Genomic DNA, 19,716 nt, shown 5'->3' with positions numbered 1-19,716 from the left:
GGTTGGTATCAACGGTTTATCCCTCAGTATTCGTCGATTATCTTTCACCTAACAGAATTGCTAAAGGGCACGTCATTTGCTTGGAATGATAATGCTCAAATTTCGTTTGAAGAAATCAAAAGAAAATTATCCTCAGCACCGTTCTTGATAAACGCAAACTATGAGAAGCCGTTTATAGTCCAATGCGACGCTTCCATGCATGGCGTGGGCGGTCTGTTAGCCCAATGTGATGAGTCAGGAATCGAGCGACCTATCGCATACATGTCGAAAAAACTAAATAAAGCGCAGCGAAACTATTCCGTTACGGAACTCGAATGTCTTGCCGTTGTATTGGCTGTAAGAAAATTTCGCATGTACATCGAAGGACACGATTTTAAAGTCGTGACTGATCATGCAAGTTTACGTTGGCTAATGAACCAAAAAGATCTAAGTGGTAGACTAGCTAGATGGTCATTCAAATTGCAAGGATATAATTTTTCTATCGAACATCGCAAGGGTAGTGAGAATGTGGTCGCAGACACGCTTTCCCGTGCCTTTGAGCCCGCAGACGAAGTAGCTGCGGTGGACCTAGAGGTATACCCTGAAATCGACTTGTCTTCGGAGGCATTTCGATCCAACGAATACTGCCGGTTAAAAAATAATATTATTCGTTCCAACTTGCCAGATTTTCGAGTTGTAGATGATTATATATATTTCCGAAATGAACCCTCAGCTAGTAGTGTAGATGAGAACATGGAGGGTTGGAAATTATTTGTGCCATCTGAATTACGCTTAAATGTTATGAAAGCAGCACATGATCAACCAACATCCGCGCATTGTGGGATGGCCAAATGTTTGGAATGTATTCGCAGACATTTGTACTAGCCGAACATGGTGGTTGACGTACGCGAGTTCATACGCCACTGCGAGTTCTGTCAAACGTCGAAAGTTCCTAATCGATGCCTCAAACCAACCATGGGAAACCAAAAGGCCTTTCCAAAGGTTATATGTCGACTTTGTTGGTCCGTACCCACCATCAAAAAAACGAAACATTGGTATATTCGTCATTCTGGATCACTACTCAAAGTTCACATTTCTCAAGCCCATAAAAAGGCTCAATGCCAAAGTAGTGGTAGATATACTGCAAGAAGATATTTTTGACTGTTTTGGAGTACCCGAGATAATAGTGAGTGACAATGGCACTCAATTTAAAAGCCTGAAATTCTCCTCACTCTTGTCGAAGTACGGCATACAGCATATGTGTACCGGTGTATACTCGCCACAGGCAAACGCGGTGGAAAGAGTTAATCGTTCGATTAATGCTGCTTTGCGCACATATATTCGGTCCGACCAAAGCCTATGGGATGTATACATTAGCAGTATAAATAGTTCGTTACGAAACACCATACACCAATCTATTGGGATTTCTCCATACTTCGTTGTGTTTGGGCAAAATATGATTAAGCACGGCAATGATTACAAGTTGCTCAAAAGCCTGATCATGCTGAATGAAGGGCAATTAAAACTCGATCGAGCAGACGAATTTCCCTTAATACGTTCTAATATTCAAAAACACATGGATAAGGCATATGAAAAGAATTTGCGAACGCATAACTTACGCAAACGCCCTCGTTCTTTTGAAGTCGGTCAAATAGTAATAAAACGCAACTTCGTTTTAAGCAATTTGGCTAAGCATTTCAACGCAAAACTTGCACCAGTTGGAACTAAGGCACGTATCAAACGAAAAATTGGTAATTGTATATATTTGTTAGAAGACCTCAAGGGAAAAGAACTTGGTCATTACCATGCTAAAGACATTTGGGAATGTAAGTAATCACCCCTTTTTCAGCTTTTATCTCAGTATTAGTTAATCCTTTCGATTAAACCTGCGTTGTGATGGGGTGATGAGTTTTATTTCTGTAAACATAAACATACATTGCCATTGGCATGATCAGCTGATCGCAATCAGCTTGAATAGGCAGCACTGCACCATAACATTTATGCAATTACATATGATCAGCGGAGGTTAATAACATAACCAGAGTGACCATGACCTATGTTAATGACGCCGTTGCGAATGAAAATATCGTGTCTTGGGTGAATGCTAAATTGCTTCTTTTAGTTTTGGCAAGGCGTCATTCTTTTCCATTTTAATCGCCAACGAGTACAGTCGGTTTAGATTGCCTTAAAAATTATAAAATTCAATTTTTCACGTGGGCGTAATAAACCCACGTGTATCGGCACTCAAGCTCAAAAAAAAAAAAAAAAAAAAAAAATTAAATAAAAGGGAAGGAAAAAAGGTCCAAGGTCCCCAGAAAGAAAAGGGGTAATATAGACATCATGCGCTCCCAAGAGCTTGGCTATAACATTTCACCGGAATAAAGAAAATTTTCAGAATTCGGACACTGACAAATATTCACTAAAGGATCGTTACTGGAGTCGTGGGGTGCCTTTCCTGTGTGTGGTAGTCGTAGGAAGGTGCAGGCTAAAGCGCGGGGCATAACGCGTAGTCCTTATCGGAGCCAAAGCCAAGGCCCCAAAGCACCAAAAAGCGACAATCTACACTGGTAGCAGGGAGCGAATTTCCTAAGGGCGGACCAAGATTTCAGCGTCTCATTTTCTGCAGATAAGCTTTGAACCTCGCTAACCAATAGTTCGTGCTGCACGCACAGGCAGACCAACGTGACCACGTGTTCGACCCATTGATTCCCGGACATTCTTGAGCGCAGATCTGGTGGATAGCGAACCAGCGCGCACCCTCACTCGGATTTACAACATCTGATATAATTGTTAAACGGCATACTGGCCGTAGGTATAAGCGAAGGGCATAAGTACACATGAAATTTAAATTGCAATTCTTTCCGTTTTATATCGCTGACATTGTCTTTCGATCCTGATTTAGCATGTATATGTCGCTGACTACTATATTTCTACGTTACATAGTTCAAATTAAGAGCCCACAGCACATCATCGTCGTCAACAGGCCTGCTGACATCGTTGGATCATACTAAAGTAGTGAGTACTGTGTGAAAGAACAAAAGATAATAAGCCAACATATCGAATTGTACGTATTGTTTGAATCGCGGTTATAGTCAGCGGGTGTACTCCTAATCAGCCTTCGTAATTACAAATAACTTTTGTGGATCATTCAGATCAGCAGTGATTTAACTTCATATTAGTTTCGAAGTGTAATCTCATTCATGTGTGTTTTTGCCCAGATTGAGTTTAGTTTTATAAAAAAAAAAAAAAATAGAAAAACGTTGTTCTTCTCACGTAATGTATAATGAAGTACGATCATGAGTTTAAATCTTCTTTGAATACACTTATATGATAAAATGAAATCTTAATTCCTTTTTGGGCACCTTAGGTAAATAGTATCGCATACATAAGGGTAGTTGCAACGACAATCGCAGATGCAGCTACAGGCAGGGTGGGTGAAGACCGAGGGTAGCCAACATCTTAGCTCCTCGGCTCTATATGATATATTCTGCTTGCAGATCGTAGTCGCTCCTTATATATCGTGGTATTCCGTCCTACCTTAACTCTGTCTACCTTTTTTTTTCTTTATTATACTTGACGCGTCGAGTGTGTTAGGGAGCAAACGAACCCACGCCACTTCCCTGAGCACGGTCGGAACCCGTAGACGGAGTACGCTCCCAATGCACAACACGAGTGTTAGGCAAGACGCGCCCAGCGTAGCCGTCGTGTTCGTTACACCATTTAATTTAAATACAAAACAGATTCTTCTCATTATGCCTGACTGGACGAAGAAATACATGATAGAGTATTTGAATGTGTGTGCCTATTGCTATCCGTGGCAGAAAAAGCGGACAATTGAAGAAATAACCTTTGGCTTGCGACAAACGCCGTGATCTAGTTGTGCGCACATCCACCCAACACAAATATATGTATGTTTATTGACCTCGGGGCTTTGTGGGAAACTATGGTAGAAAGAGATGCACACAAGTACGCAATGAGCAATAAGTGAGAGCGAGGCACACTCTGCACATGCATAAGCAAATATATAAGAAAACGCATCAGCCGTTGCGTTGGAGCTAGCAGAATAAGATGATTTAGCTTATGAAAATCAGACTTACGCAAAGAACGGACACCAGCAGGTAATTCCGATTTGTTGATAGGCACCCAGGCTGGTAGATCAATGACCATATCCAGATTTGGATGAGAGGGAATGAAAGCGGGTCAATCATGTACACAGCCCTGTAGAACGAATCCAACACGAAGATCAGATCAAGTGATCTATTTATTGAATTGAGTACCCGATTCACCCGTCGTAAGGCAGTTAACAATCAAATAAGCAAGAGAAAGTTTGAATCTATTGGCGATGACCAATCTACATCTAGGAGATTAAGGTCCAAAAGAACAACTACGAGCTCCCTATCAGAAAGTAGATAGATTAAATAGTGTTAAGACGTCTTTGGTAAATAGACTTGTTAGACAGTGAGGGAAATAGAGCTCTAACAGCCACCAACTCAATCTCCGAGATGGGAAATGCGTTCCGACTGTCGAGCAGACTTAACAGTTATGACTGTTTCTCTTCCGATACGGGATATTCTCTAACGTCTATAAGTGGTATATTTGGAATTAAAAATTGTGGAATTTGAGATGACCGCTTTAATCCAGGTGTCAGGTAAAGCTATAATATGAAAATTAAAGGCAAGAGAATCTAAGTACAGGCTAACAAGCGAAGACTTAAGACCTCTATTATTGTGATTATTGGAGAAAAGAATTCAGGTTTTTGACGCAACAAGTAATGTCTAATCGCCAGTAGATTTTTTTTTCAACTCTGAACCCATTGAATATGGTTAAAAAGGGTATAATGTTTTTGTGTAAATGTACGAAACAGGCAGAAGAAAGCATCTCCGACCCCATAAAGTATATATATTTTTGATCAGCATCAAAGGCCGAGTCGATTTAGCCATATAGACATGGCTAAAATTTTGAACATGAGTCCTCCTAGTAACTGCGCAGAACGAGATTGTTTGCGATATTCAATAATTTGCCCCGTTTCTAAGTAATCGATAAAAATCGTTATTAAAATCTTCTTTTTTAAGCAAATTTCGCAAGGTATAAAGCTAGAGTCACCAAACTTGGCATGTAGCTTCTAGAATTGTATGTATATAATATATAATTGAATATAGCTATCACCACCACCCCGCTATTACCGCATTGTTCAATCAAGTAAGTAAACCAATTTAGACTGCCAAGCAGTTTAAACCACAATTTAAATACAATTCACTTTTTAAGAATAAACAAATATTCTATAGTATTTACAATAAGGTGTACTATTGAAAATTTCATTAATATCGGTTAAGAAACACAAAAGTTATTAAAGAAAGCGTGTTTTGGCCGGCCACACGTACACAAAAATACATGCGCGTCTTCTTTGAACTATATTAACAGCATTGAAATTGTGATGGTATTGTTCTACGTGCTGCTATTTTTAATCATTGAGGCTCAAATATTGGTTGTTGGCGGTTGAGTAGAGGCGGAGGCAGTTAGTGTGGTCTGTTGCGAGTTCGAATTTTTTAAAAGCGCGTAGCGCGAGCTGCATTTGGTTTTGGAAGAGGATATCTCCTAGTCGGGAGGTCCCGAATAGAGCTTCTTTCTTGTGTGCCTTATATTCTTTGACTATTAGAGATTCCGGCAAAATCTCTGTACAACATATGTTTGTAACTATTTCTGCCGGAAAATTTATTGTAGAGGATGAAAAATGCCTCTCTTAGGAAAACTTACATTGTATCACCGGTAAGCCTGTGGCTTAAATTTTTTCGTGTAAGAAGGCTTTTTCATCATCCGATGAGAAGTGAGCGGCAAGTATAGAAATAAAAATATTTCTTCGGTGGAGCGTTGTCGCTTTTTGCGAACTTCTACGGCAGCGGAGGATAAATTAATTGGTTATTCTCGTACCGGTGTCACACAATTCGAAACAGAACCATCACAGCTAACAGAGTAGCAAAAGAGATGAGCTGTGTGAGATCGGGAAAGTAGGCTGCTGAATTGCAGTTGGAGGGTAAAGGGTGTTCAACAAGAGCAAGTCATGAGGAGTGGACTCTTTAGTCCCTAGAGACTCATCCAAGAGCTAAGGACTATTGAGTTGGATATCCAGGGCTGTAATCTGATCGTTTAGTTTGCGAAACTCAAACAATCAATCATCTCGACTGTCAGATCTTCTGCATAAAAACCCATATTTCGTAATCAATCTCCCTATACGAGTCGCAAATAGATTGCAAGCCCCTACGTTGGGCAAAGCATCCCCAACTATGCCAGTGTGGCCTGCGCACTTAGAATGCGCAACATTATCGCAAAGCTGACAAGGTATGCACAATTGACTTGCCGCAATTTGCTTTTGTCAAGCTTTTTGATGCAGACAATTTCTTGATCCATTATGGGTTTCATTTAAAATTATTGAGAGCGTACACTTGCTCACGAAGTCTTGAATATCAAGATGTGCAGTTACTCATAAACAACAGCAAGAAGTTTATCTGTGGATAAGCTGTGTGAAGGTAACAGCGCAGGCGCACAAACAAATGCACAAGACCACAGGTTAGAACCAACACAATTAATAGTTTAGCGAAATTGGGCCAACGTGAATTGACATTGCCACGAATAGCCAAGCGGAACTAATCATATGCAGCACATAGATACATATATACTTTTGCAATTATAAATTATCCTAGGCACGATCCTAGCCGGGTCGTAGCTAAATCGAGAGGAAGGAAAAACAAATGGCTTAATTGACGATATAGTAATCACGATGTTTGTTGAACTATTCGGATGTAGGTAGTCACAAAGCAGGAGCGGAAGAAAGGTACGATGCTGGTTCCGTTGTTTTCGTTAAATTAGACTCCCTCTGAGCCTCTTACAGTCGGCCAAGTGCATTCTTGGTTGGTCCTTGCTAAGGAGCAAGATGGTCGACGTTAGCCGTGGTCATGTGCTTTCCAGGTAGGCGCATTTCATAAACCAAGTCAGAGTGGCGGCGTCGTCGGTCCAATCCAATCGGACTGTAATTCTACGCATCGGTCAGTACAACCAAGTGAAGGCGCCTAGTAAAAACTCGGTAGAGTGGAAATGTAGATCGTACCGCACCTTATTTACGTCTGTGGCCGCTCACAAATGTTGGCGGGCTTTTTGGTTTTGGAGTTTTTCTAAAGCAAAAATCCAGTTGAGCAGAGCGTAGCAGCTGTTCCCAGTCACGTTGGTCGGCAGCGACGACTTTGCCCATTTGTGAGCGTTTTCTCCAAACCGGGAATTCGAAAGCAGGCTTTAAATACTTCAGTATCGAAGTTATAGTATAAATGAGGCGCCATAGCGGCAAAGCACCTCCTGTACAAATGCTTTTGCTACGGATTCTACCGACTGATTAGGGAGGACGATAAAAGTTGGGTTATTAACTTGATTTATTGCTCTGTGGTAGTGGGGAGATGGTGATAGGTATAAAATGAAAGATACTTGACATATATATAATATTCTAGAAGCAACATATCATGTCTGGTGGCTCTAGCTCTTATTATTTACCCAATTTGCTCAAAAAACAAGATGTCGATATCGGTTCTTATCGATTGCTTGGAAACGGAGTAAGTTATCGACTATCGGAAACAAACTCGATCTCCGCAGGCCCTAGGAGGACCTACATCCAAAATTTCAATTCAATTTCAATTCTAGCTCTTAGAGGTTCTGAGATCCTTGCGTTCATATATACGGACAGACAGACAGACGGACATAGCTAGATCGACTTGGCTATTGAAGCTGATCAAGAATATAAATCCTTTATGGGGTCGGAGATGCTTCTTTCTACCTGTTACGTACATTTGCATTTTGAACAAATACAACATACACTTTACCCATTTTTAATAAAAGGGAAGTAAATCAACAGAAAATAAATAAATAAATAAGATGCAATTTATATACACATATGTATATACAATCCTTTTCAAATTCAAGCTACCAATTCACTATTCTTTCACAAATCATAAGTTAAGATTACAAAGAAACAAATTACTAAATTATGTCTTATTACAAAATATTGTGAGAAACAAAACACACCACGCAACGACTCACCTTAGCATAAAAATATCACACACGAAAAACACAAAAAACCCAGAAGTAAGACACAATACAATAAGATACACTAGTAAAACACATGTAAATTAAAGAAACTCGATCAGCTGTTTATTTAAAGAAGCGGTAATTTTGCCATTCACATGTTATCACTCTCATGTTTCTTAAACCAGTGGACAGAGGCTATTACACTTGTTAACACAAAAAGACCCGGAGGTGACCCAACTTTATGAACAAATAAACGAGATAAAAGTTGGTGTATTCAATTTTATAAAAGAAATGCTGAATCGGTACATAGCATTATTAAAGCAAAAAACGATTCATATATGATATATATATATATAATATGATATATATATATATATATATGTTTGAACACCTTTGTTACAGGAGTTAGAGGACCCTTAGGAGCGTTTCTAAGGGCAATGAGAACGACATCTCTTAAGGACGCTTTTGACGCTGCAATTCAAGAAAGACACATTTATTATCAAGAATGCAGAATGGAGGCGTAACACTTCGAAAAGGGCAAGACCCTCAGGAAATTGAAGCCACATTTTTAAACAGAAGCCTCAAGCAACAGACAGACGTGAACAAGCACGGATCGACACTTTCATACATTTAAATAGATTCCCCATTTGGCAGACCACTGAAATTTTTAGTAGATACAGGAGCATCAAGCTCCTTCCTTGGCCCGAGACCCAAGAAACAGATAGAATCAAACTGAGAAGAGTTCAGTTCAGATCAAAACAGCTCTAAACGAATATTAACTTTACGAAAAAATTGAATTCCCCGCATTCCAAGAATTGAAAACCAATGGGAAATTAACATTCCTCTTATAATAAGCATCATAATAAGCATCGACATTCTACAGAAATTAAAAACAAAACTAGATTTAGAAAAACTTCTTTTACACACACTCCAAGCTAACTTTCCAATTTTTATTTTAAATAACAAAATCACACAAAGCTATACAATAAAGGAAAATTCTAAGCCCATAGTACCAGTCCCGGTAAACATCGACAACGGAGCCCTCTTAAAAACTGAAATTCAAATAACCGACAAACTATATATTATCGAAGGGCTTTATCAAGCCAAAGAATACATAAGTTAAATGGAAGCTGTCAACTATTCAGACCAATCTCAAAAAATGCACATAGACTTTGCATTGTCGGTAAGACAGTTTAAAGTAGAAGAATATATAGAACTAAATACAAACCACGGCCAGAACCAACCATCTCAACATACGACTAAGCCACCTCAACCTCAAAGAACGCTATAAAATTATAAAACTATGCAACAAATACCCATTTTTATTTTATAAAGACCAACACTTGCCAATCTTATAAAACACGACATCCCGACAACAGAAAATATACCAATCTACACAAAACCATTTAGATACAGACATTTCGAAAAAGAAGGGGTCGAATGACAAATAAATAAATTATTAGACCAAGACATTATATGAAACGCCTCCCAGGAGAAAAAATGGAGATTGGTTGTGGACTTTAGGAAACTAAACGAAAACAACATTAAAGACAAATACTCCATGCCCAATATCAATGACGTACTTGACAGAATAGGAAGGGCACAATATTTTTCGATCCTCGAATTAGCAAGTGGCTACCATCAGATAAGGATGGCACTGCAAGACACAAAAACTGCATTCTGGGCCAAAGACGGACACTACGAGCTCACTACAACGCCTTTTCAAATAATTATGGACAATAACTTACAAGACGTAATAGGAAAATTTTGTCTACTGTACCTGGGCGACACCATTACATTTTCAACATCGCTCCAAGAACATAAGGAACACCTAAAACAAGTGTTTAACAAACATAGTGAAGCAAAACCAAAACTACAACCCGACAAATCTGAATTAAAAAAAAATTGAGTACTTACGACACATTGTGACTAGTGGCGGTATAAAACCAAACCAAACAGCTCCCCAAAAAAAGCAAAGAAATTAAATCCTTTTTTGGACTACTGGGTTATTACAGAAAATATATTAAAGATTTCTCTAAAATTATAAAGCCTCTTACTGCCCAACTAAAAGGCAAAAAACAAGTAACTATAAACAAAGAAAAAATTGATACCTTTGAGATTCATAAAACATTATTGTGCAATGACCCAATCCTCCAATGCCCGGAAACAATTTATTTTAACCACTGGCGCTAGCAATGTAGCGATAGGAGCAGTCCTCTGACAGGTAACATTATGACTAGATAAACCTGTATCGTTCGCCAGCAGAATCTTGTCCGAAACAGAACAAAATTACTCATCTGCCGAAAAAGAGATGCTAGCAATCATTTGGGCGACCAAATTCTATAGACTCTACCTTTACGGGAACAAATTCAAAATTATTACAGACTTGTCTCATGAGTTTTAAAGAACTTAATTCAAAATTGGTTTGCTAGAAACTCCAGTTATTGGAATCTGATTTTGTATTTATTTATAAAAAAGGATCACAGAACGTAGTGGCAAACGCATTAAGTATATTTCAGATAGAAGCGCACATTAACGGACACGGATCGGTAACCGCTAACACAGGAGACACCATACATTCAAAATTAGAAGAATTAAACAACTACATCTATATATCAGAAACCCGATAAACGATCACAATATTCAAATGATATTCTCAATAGATGAAAACTCCAAAGACAACAGAAATACTAAAGAATATACTAAGACCAAATAAAACCTGTGCAATTTACGCACCAGACGGAGTCTTCAAGACAATCCAGAAAAGGTTTGCACACAGCAAAATTTATAAAGTTGTGAGATGCACAAATAAGATGCAGAGACCTAATAACGACAGGCAGTCAAGAAGATGAAATTCGAAAACAACACATTTTGTCGAATCATAGAGGCATTTAAGAAGTCGCTGCCCAATTGAAAAAAAAACAATATTTCTTCTCAAATATAAAAGCAAAAGTCACATAAAAAATTAATAACTGTGACACTTACAAATTATTGAAATATGACCGACACCCACAAAGAAACTGAAACACCAAAAAACCGTTGGACATCATACACATGGACTTAAATCACTAACCAAACAACATATAGACTGGACATGAGTACCGGAAAGTAGTCACAAAATGTATCGGAGGCATCTGGTCCAAACTCGCGAGTAAGGGAGTAAGATATACATATGATGTATTTTTAAACCGCTTACTCTACAGGAAAGTGCTTGGCGCACTCTCTTCCATATGATTTTTGCGATAGAACGGCAACGCTGTTAACTTTTATCTCGCTCGCACTTACTCTCAGCTCTCAATGCTCTCTCTATGTTTAGGGATCGTTTCAATGCGAGTGTGTGTGTATTTGTCCAACGAGCAAAACTGCGCAAAAATTCAATTTTTCCCAAATGCTGAGGCATTTCTACCCTTTTGAAGGCATAAGTAATATGAAATAGAGAAAGGGTTTGCCACGTATTCACGCATACTTGCATACTTTGTATATGAATATAAGCATTTATGCGCTTGTGTGCCTGTTGCTTGCCTGCCTGCCTGTCCCCGATGCAAATTTAGCAATTTCTTTTTAATGATTTGATGAATGAAATTTGAGTAAAAATAAAAATCTTTAAAATATTAAAATATACCAAATTAAAAAAAAGGAGCGATTATATATTTATGGTTTTAATAATTTTGGTGATCAGTCACTTGACCTCCATATGCAGGTGCTTGTCAAAAGTTGACCCATTCGACCCTACGAACTGCTGCAGGTAATAAGGGGTCAACATTCATTCATCAAAATCATTAAAAAGAAGTATGGGATGTCTAGTCTATATGTTGTTTGGTTAGTGATAATAGCATATGTATGTCTGTGGGTAAAACGACATTACGCTTGCTGTTATTTCGATAATTATGAAACTGGATCGAAGGCTTACTGGTGTGGAGCGAAACGAGCCGCCAGATAAAATATTCTCAACGGAACAAGTCAGAGCTAAACAATACAGTGTGTGAATTGAAGTAATAAAATATATATATAATAAAATATATATATAATAAAATATATATATAATAAAATATATATATTAAATATATACCGCTATTTTAGTGGATTTAAATGAGCTTACACGGCTATAAATTAAAGAGACAAAGTAAGTATTAGCCAACAGTCATAGTGAGCAATTATGTTATTATGCCGCCGCTATCAAGTCTCCAAATTCTGATAATGCTCTAAATTTTCAACCTGGCTCATATAGCTATGCAGAAGCCAGTATCAAGCCTCTAAAATCGGACGAAGTGTACTGCAATTTTATTAGTAATGTCAATACTAATTTGGTATCCCGATAAAAACCACGCCAAACCACTTTTTTGAATGGTTAAGTACATTTGCCAGAGAAGTTAGCTGTCGTTGTGAGTCCAAACAAACAACGAAATTTGAATCATTTGCTACATACTAATTAGAGATCTGCATGAAACACGTTCAAATAAACAATGCCAAAAATAAGTTGAGTGAAATTGAATGCAAAATCGAATATGTTTGAGTGAGTCACGTAGAACTCGGACGCACAACATTGAAACGAAAGAAATCGAATTGAATGAGTGGGAATGCGTTGGGATAAGAGGTTTCGTTTCGAAAGCATTCAAATGATCAACGGATTTTGTCGCGCATAAGGAAAAGGACGAAAAAGAAAAAAAAATAAACAAAAAATAAACAAACAACAAAACAAAAACTAAATGCGCATGCAAAATACATACAGTCTCGTTACCGTTTTTTTCTCTGCCATTGACTACTTGCGTCTATTATATTGAACAAAATAAAGGCACGCACCCGAGTAATTCGAGTTTTTTCGGCTGTGCCAAATTTTTTCACAACTCACAACGAACACTATTTCTAAATGGGACTACTGTGGAAAGAAACCGGAAGAAGTAAACAGCCGTATTTTACGCCGCAGCAACAGTAAATGAAGTCACCCCAAGAAATCGTCTTTTATAACAGGTCCTAAACAAACTAATTCACTTTAGGCAAAATATCTGCAATTCAGAAAACGAGAAATTGTAGTAGCGGCTGACAGAGATTCTATTCGCAAATTCTAACATGACAATCATAACATTTAACGGTTCCGTTGGCGTGACAATGTTGATTTTCGGAACCGTCTACCAACCATATTGTTCAGAATATATCAAGAATCGTAATACACAATGGTTCATAAGAGAAATGCCATAAGCCGTGATCGCTAATTTTAAACACCATTACGTAGATGATTTATGTATAAGTTTTAACGACGATAAATAACCTAATATAGTTCGCAAAGAAATTGTGGTGCCTTAGAGCTGCAGAACGTAATTACAATTTCAGTAGTTTTAGAATACGCCATGTACGATATACCGATCAAAAATAGATGCTCAATATGGATGGACAAGTGTTGATGACAGGTTCTGCAAGGTTAACCTGCAGATAGAAAATGTTTTGGCCATTTACGATTCGGTTTATTAGCGGACTTCCATATCTTTTCCAAGATTCTTATAAAAGCAATTTGGAATACGACGAGCTAAGAAAATCTGGATTTTTATCAATCAAAAGAAAAAAATAATCTAACGGATACCTTATCGTCGAAAGAATTGATAGTGTGCAAGATGGTAGAAAAGAAGCGTCTGCTGATGAAATCTCTACTTAAATTAGGAATCTGCTTCTGTCAAGAGGCAGCACTATGAACAAGTTGTCGCCGTATATGGAAAACTATGAATTGCTACACTTAGCTGCGCGAATTGATAAAACGTCTTACCTACCATTCAGTGCGGACTAAAAGCGTACGTCTGCGTTGGTCGTCGTCGGGAAATAAATAAGTTGGGCAGTAATATCTACCTGATTAACAATACGAGACTTTACACTTTTCAATTGTAAAGTTATTGGTTGGGAAATACTTTAAAAAAAGATAATTGTCTGGCTACGCAGCTAAAACAACTGGAGCGACCTTGCAACTTATAAGAGCAGAATCATAATTTATCTTATAATACTCGCTCTGCAACGCAATTGCCTAAATTTCGCTTTTAACAATATATTTACATAGAATAGCTTTACTTATGCGAAGGCCGCAATGCTGCGCATTGAGTTAGTTAAGTTCGCTCGCTTCATGCATTTGGTACACATCGGTCACTTGCATTACTCAAAATTTTAACTAATAATTGTCGCTTCGCTAAAATTGGCACGTACCAATTCGGGTTCGCTTGTCTACATAACACTATACCGATACTATCGAAACCTTAGCTGCATTCTCATCAGACGCAGTTAATTGGTAATTTTTTTTTTTTGAAAGTCATGAAGAAAACAGATAAATATCTTCCAAACAACAACAACAATAAAACGATCAATTTTGCAAAGTAACCAAAACGAATCCAAGACGATCCGCTTTGTTTACTTTCGCTACGATTTGTTATATAACACAATCCTATGTAATCACACCTTCCGAGTAAGTAATTCAATAAACAATATTTATCTTAATCTACCGTTGAAACGAAACCTAAGATTGATCATATTCAACTAAAACATCCGATTTACAAATCCCGAGCTATATATTTTTTTAATAATTAACAGTTGTAATGTTAAAATAACAATTTTTCAAAGCACTATTGCTGAGTCAGATGTATTAATTAAAATATACACAACATCTTAATCGTTATACACATAAAGAGTGTTGTTTCACCGCTATTTCAGTGCACCGAAGATCTCTTTGGTTCTAATACGACTGACACCATGAAAAATATGAATGAACATACAAAAATATAATTTATTCTGATGAAACAAATCTTGAATTTTTGCAAACAGATATAAGATCTTATCAATTTGAAGGGTTTTTAAAGTATTATTATCATGCTATAATCATTTTGTTCATAAAATTTTTACTCGCTTTTTACTTTAAAAAAAAGTATTTATTATGTATACGTATAGATTTTAGATATTACAAATTTTTGATGAAGCAGACGATGAATCCGATTGATCAAAATCAATTTTTGCATATGAACTGTTACTCTCAAAGCAAATTGGTGTTGGCGAAGATTCACATGACACTTTTGTATGGCTATTTGTTGCCATTTGTCCACTACACTGTGGGAGGTCTAAGCTTGCATAATATAGTTCATATTCGCACAATTCTGAAGACAATCCAGTCGCACCCTGATCTAGAATATGCTCTGAAAATGCATCCTCATTTAAAACATTTGATTCTTTTTCGTTTAATAATTTACATTTAGTGGGCGTATTTAATATTGCCTCATTTCGATCAACGTTTTTCAAACCTTCTAAATGAATTTGTCGACTTATTTGTTGTTTATAAGATGGCCTTTGATTTTTTTTCTTTGAAATAAGAGAACTATCACTTTTGATTTGAAGAATTTGGTAGCCAACTTCCTTGATGTCAGATGCATTTGATTTGGTTACATGCTTCGTGTAGTCTTCGTTACTAATAGAATGTATTAGTTTTCTACCCACTGTGGCAGAATTACCTATATCCAAGCCACAATTTAATATTGCATTTTCCGTTTTATTTTTTTCCAGCTTGGTATGATCTTTACTTGTTAGGAAAATTTTGTCAACATTTTCGGCATTATATATATTTATATTTGTAGGGTGTTGAGACTCTTTCAAATCTCCATTTCTTTCTGACATAACACAGCAACCACTATTATTATTCCTAGGTTCATCCTGCATTGCTCCCAATCGTAAGCATTGATTTTGTAACCTTAGCTTTTCCATCTGGTCATCAAGACTTAATTGCTTGGAATTAGGGCACACTTTGCCAACTGGTTTCATTTCTAAATATCCAGTATCGGAGTTTTCTCCACATTTTGTTACTTTAAACTTACTAGTCAAATCATTTTGCTGATTCATTTCAATACGCTTGATATTGCCATATGAATTCGGACTATCGCTGGCAATCCTTTTTTGAGCTAGAGTTTCAGTTTGCATTACAGGTACTTGACAATTTTTAAACATTCTTTGCTGTTGTGAAGTGTTGGATACCTGAGTAACTTTGGAAAAATCAATTTCCATTAAATCACTCATGCGGACAGGACTAATGTAATTTCTTAAATTTAAAAGTGGAGCACTCGTAGATTTAATTTCTTTTGGAGTATTTAGTCCGATAATTTCACTGCATGTTTGAACATCTACATTACAAATACTTCCTTTATGATGATGACCGTTTGTTAACTTTGAAAAAAGAACACCTCGCTGGATATCGCAACGTGGTATTTTTGACTTTGATCCAACTGAATACGCTCGAACCCGCGGTGAAGTATTATCCAGCTCATTTATATTTCCAAGAAGTTTACTCAATTTAAAGTGTTCTACCCTACTTCCAATCGAATAAGCTCGACTTGGACGTTCGCACCTAGAAAGAAAGTAAGTATATATTTAAGTGTATACCAGTACAAAATGTAGAGAGGTAAGTGCTCGACTTAATGGAACCTTATGTACACAAAAGTTACATACAAAAATAGAAAACAAGCATTTTAATTATATGCACAAATCTATGAATATGAAAAGAATAAGTAATAGGTTCTAGTCGGGAGCTCCCGACTAGGGAATATCCTGAAACCTCTTATTTCAGCACCAATAACGTGAACCCTCTTATTCCAACACCAAGTAAATTAAAAAAAAAACTTCCCTTGGCAGGGCTCAAACTCGCGACAGACCGCACCACATGCTATGTGTCCACTCAGCAGCCACACCAATTAAGTACTTATAATAACAAAAGAAACTAAAATAGCATCACGGCAAAAAGTCGCAATTACCATGCTGTTAGACTGCGAAGCAGACGCGCATGAATGTGTGTGTGTACATGTATACAGAAATTCTTAAAGCTGCTGCCCCATTCAATTGTGCAATTGCATATAACTGGTTTTTTTTTAACCGATCTTCATGAAATTTTCTACAGTATATCTTATTGTACCATAGAATATTTGTAAATTCGCAAAAAGTCATTTGCATTTAAATTCTGGCTTAAATTGGTTGCCAATAAAAGTTGGGTTATTAACTTGATTTATAGCTCTGTGGCGCGGTAGCGGGAAGGTGGCGATAGATATAAAATGAAAGATATTTGACATGTATATGATATTCTAGAAGCCACATACCATGTTTGGTGACTCTAGCTCTTATTATTTACCCAAAATGCTCAAAAACTAGCATGTCGACATCGATTTTGATCGATTGCTTGGAAACGGAGTCAGTTATCGATTATCGGAAACAAACGCGATCTGCGCAGGCACTAAGCATCTACATCTAATTTTAAGTCTCTAGCTCTTATAGGTTCTGAGATCCCTGCGTTCATACATACGGACAGACGGACAAACAGACAGACGGACATGGTTAGATCGACTCGGCTATTGGTGCTGATCAAGAATATATATACTTTATGGGTTCGGCGATGCTTCCTTCTGGCTGTTACATACATTTGGATTTTGCAAAAATACAATATAACCTTATACCCATTTTTAAGGGTTCAGGGTATAAAAACAAGGAAGAGGTTCAAGTCGGAAGTTCCTGACTAGGGGATGCCCTGAATCCTCATATTCCAACACCAAACTTATCTCTCCCTACGCGCTCGTTTGTGGTTATAAAGAATTATTAAAAAAAATAGTTTCCTCGGTAGGGCTCACACTCGCGACAGACTACACCGCTTGCCACCGCCTCAACTCAACAGCCAAACCAATCATTAAAATATAATGAAAAAACGAATTAAAATAGCAGCACAGAAAACAATACAATCGAAATTGCATTGCTCTTGATAGAATTCGAAGAAAACGCGCATATATTTGTGTGTGTACATGTATACAGAAATTCTTAGAATTCGCGCTAGCAACCGCATACACGTGTTTCTTAACCAACACTAATGAAATTTTCTACAGAATATCTTATTGTACCTTGTATTCTCAAAAAGTCAATTGCATTTAAATTGTGGCTTAAATTGGGGGGCAATACAAGTAGTGTTATTAACTTGAATTCTAGTGGTGCGGTGGTATAGGGGAGGTGGCGATAGGTATAAAATGATAGATATGAAATGATAGATAGTCATATATATAATATTTTAGAAGTAACATATCATGTTTGGTGACTCTAGCTCCTATTATTTACCATATTTGCTCAAAAAAAAAAAAGATGTCGATATCGATTTTTATCGATTGCTTGGAAACGAAGTAAACGATCGATTATCGGAAACAAACTCGATCTGCGCAGGCACTATGAGGAGCTTCAGCAAAATTTTGAGTCTCTAGCTCTTATAGGTATAGATATAGTATAAAGGTGATATCCTTGCATGCATACGGGCAGACAGACGGACATGGCTACATCGACTCGGCTACCCATTTCAATAGGTATAATAAGTTGCAAGTGGTGCCGGCCGGAATCTATACACAACTTTAGGTATGATAACAGCGGTAAATAAAAGCGAAATTGTTAAAAACTTTAAAAACTTGCGCTCCAAGCTAAATGAAATATATCGTATAACGCCCATTGTTTGCAATTTTTTCCAACAATAAAATAAGGCAAACATTCAAAAATATAAGATTAGAGATAATATCATTCTCAAACAAATCAAACGCAGTTTGATCCCAAGTTTTGTGCTAGTTCAAACACAAACAAACAGGTGTTACACAGTTGGTAGCATTCGGTATTCCTATATGTTCAATTATAGGTTTAATATTGTTTTTATTTTGCAAATGTAAATATCAGGATCAAATCATACTGCATAAAGTAAATATCTATTCTTGAAAAGGTCAACAACCAGAATTTATTTAGCCACATCAGTGTGTCCGTCTTTATGAACGTGTTAATATTGGATACTATAAAAGGTAGAGACATGAAACATTTACATTCTATACATTTATTATCGTCCACAATATACCAAATAGGTTTACTAGTAGATATATAAGCTGGCATTAATTCGAAAATATCGATAAGAATAAATTTTGGAGATAAAACTTAAAAATAAAATAAATCTTGGTATCTACACAGGAATTAAGAAATTTTAACTTCTGTGATACCTCCCCATGAAGTTGAAATTTTTTTTTTTTAACGTAGCTTTGCGCTTTTGTATGGCACAATCTTGGGTCTATTGAATATAATGATAGGATTATAATCACCGATCTTGCTCATGCATATATTTTTCAAGTGAAGAGGCAAAGATACAGACTAAAGAGCCATATTATGGCATCCAAATGTCTGACATCTTAATATGAGTTAAAATTTTTACCTCTTATGATTTTTATATACAATTGTACAACTACAATATGGGAACACGGTATTACCAAAGACAATATAAACACTAAGATGATTAACGCCCACACATTTGAATGCGACGCAAAATTTCTAGCATGGCCTTTCATCTGGCCTTTGAGGCTTCGTACGGCATGCCAGCCGACTGGTTGCTCGTTCTCCAAAGACCAGACGAACGAATGCCGAAGTCGCGGCTTGCTGATGCTGACACGAGCTACGAAGTTAGTCGCCAGCCTGCCTTCAGCAAAGCTGGTCGATGCTGCTTTGCGTCGCTTCGTTTTCGAAGTACATTGAGCGAAAAAGTTTATAACTTACGATCGACGCAAAGTGCTTGTGCTTTATCCATGAAATGCATGCTTTATTTAAATAATATACTACCCTAGATATATATTAACGATTAATTTTACAGGAAAGTTTAAGAACTTATAT

General features: G+C 37.1%; 1 protein-coding gene across 3 annotated transcripts in view; it reads right to left on the bottom strand.

The window, feature by feature from the left end:
* Positions 1 to 14,273: 14,273 nt before the first annotated feature.
* Positions 14,274 to 19,716, bottom strand: part of chico (insulin receptor substrate 1 chico) — a 98,403-nt gene continuing 92,960 nt past the window's right edge. For all 3 annotated transcript variants that reach the window (XM_002060048.4, XM_015168330.3, XM_070210968.1), the window contains one exon: positions 14,274 to 16,405. In XM_002060048.4, the coding sequence (XP_002060084.2) occupies positions 14,968 to 16,405 (1,438 nt within the window). In that variant the 3' untranslated portion in view covers positions 14,274 to 14,967. The remainder of the gene's footprint in view (positions 16,406 to 19,716) is intronic.

Source organism: Drosophila virilis, unplaced genomic scaffold (genome assembly GCF_030788295.1).
Source record: "Drosophila virilis strain 15010-1051.87 unplaced genomic scaffold, Dvir_AGI_RSII-ME tig00001625, whole genome shotgun sequence".
NCBI classification, from domain to species: Eukaryota; Metazoa; Arthropoda; class Insecta; order Diptera; family Drosophilidae; genus Drosophila; species Drosophila virilis.
This window is presented reverse-complemented; position numbering and strand designations above follow the sequence as displayed.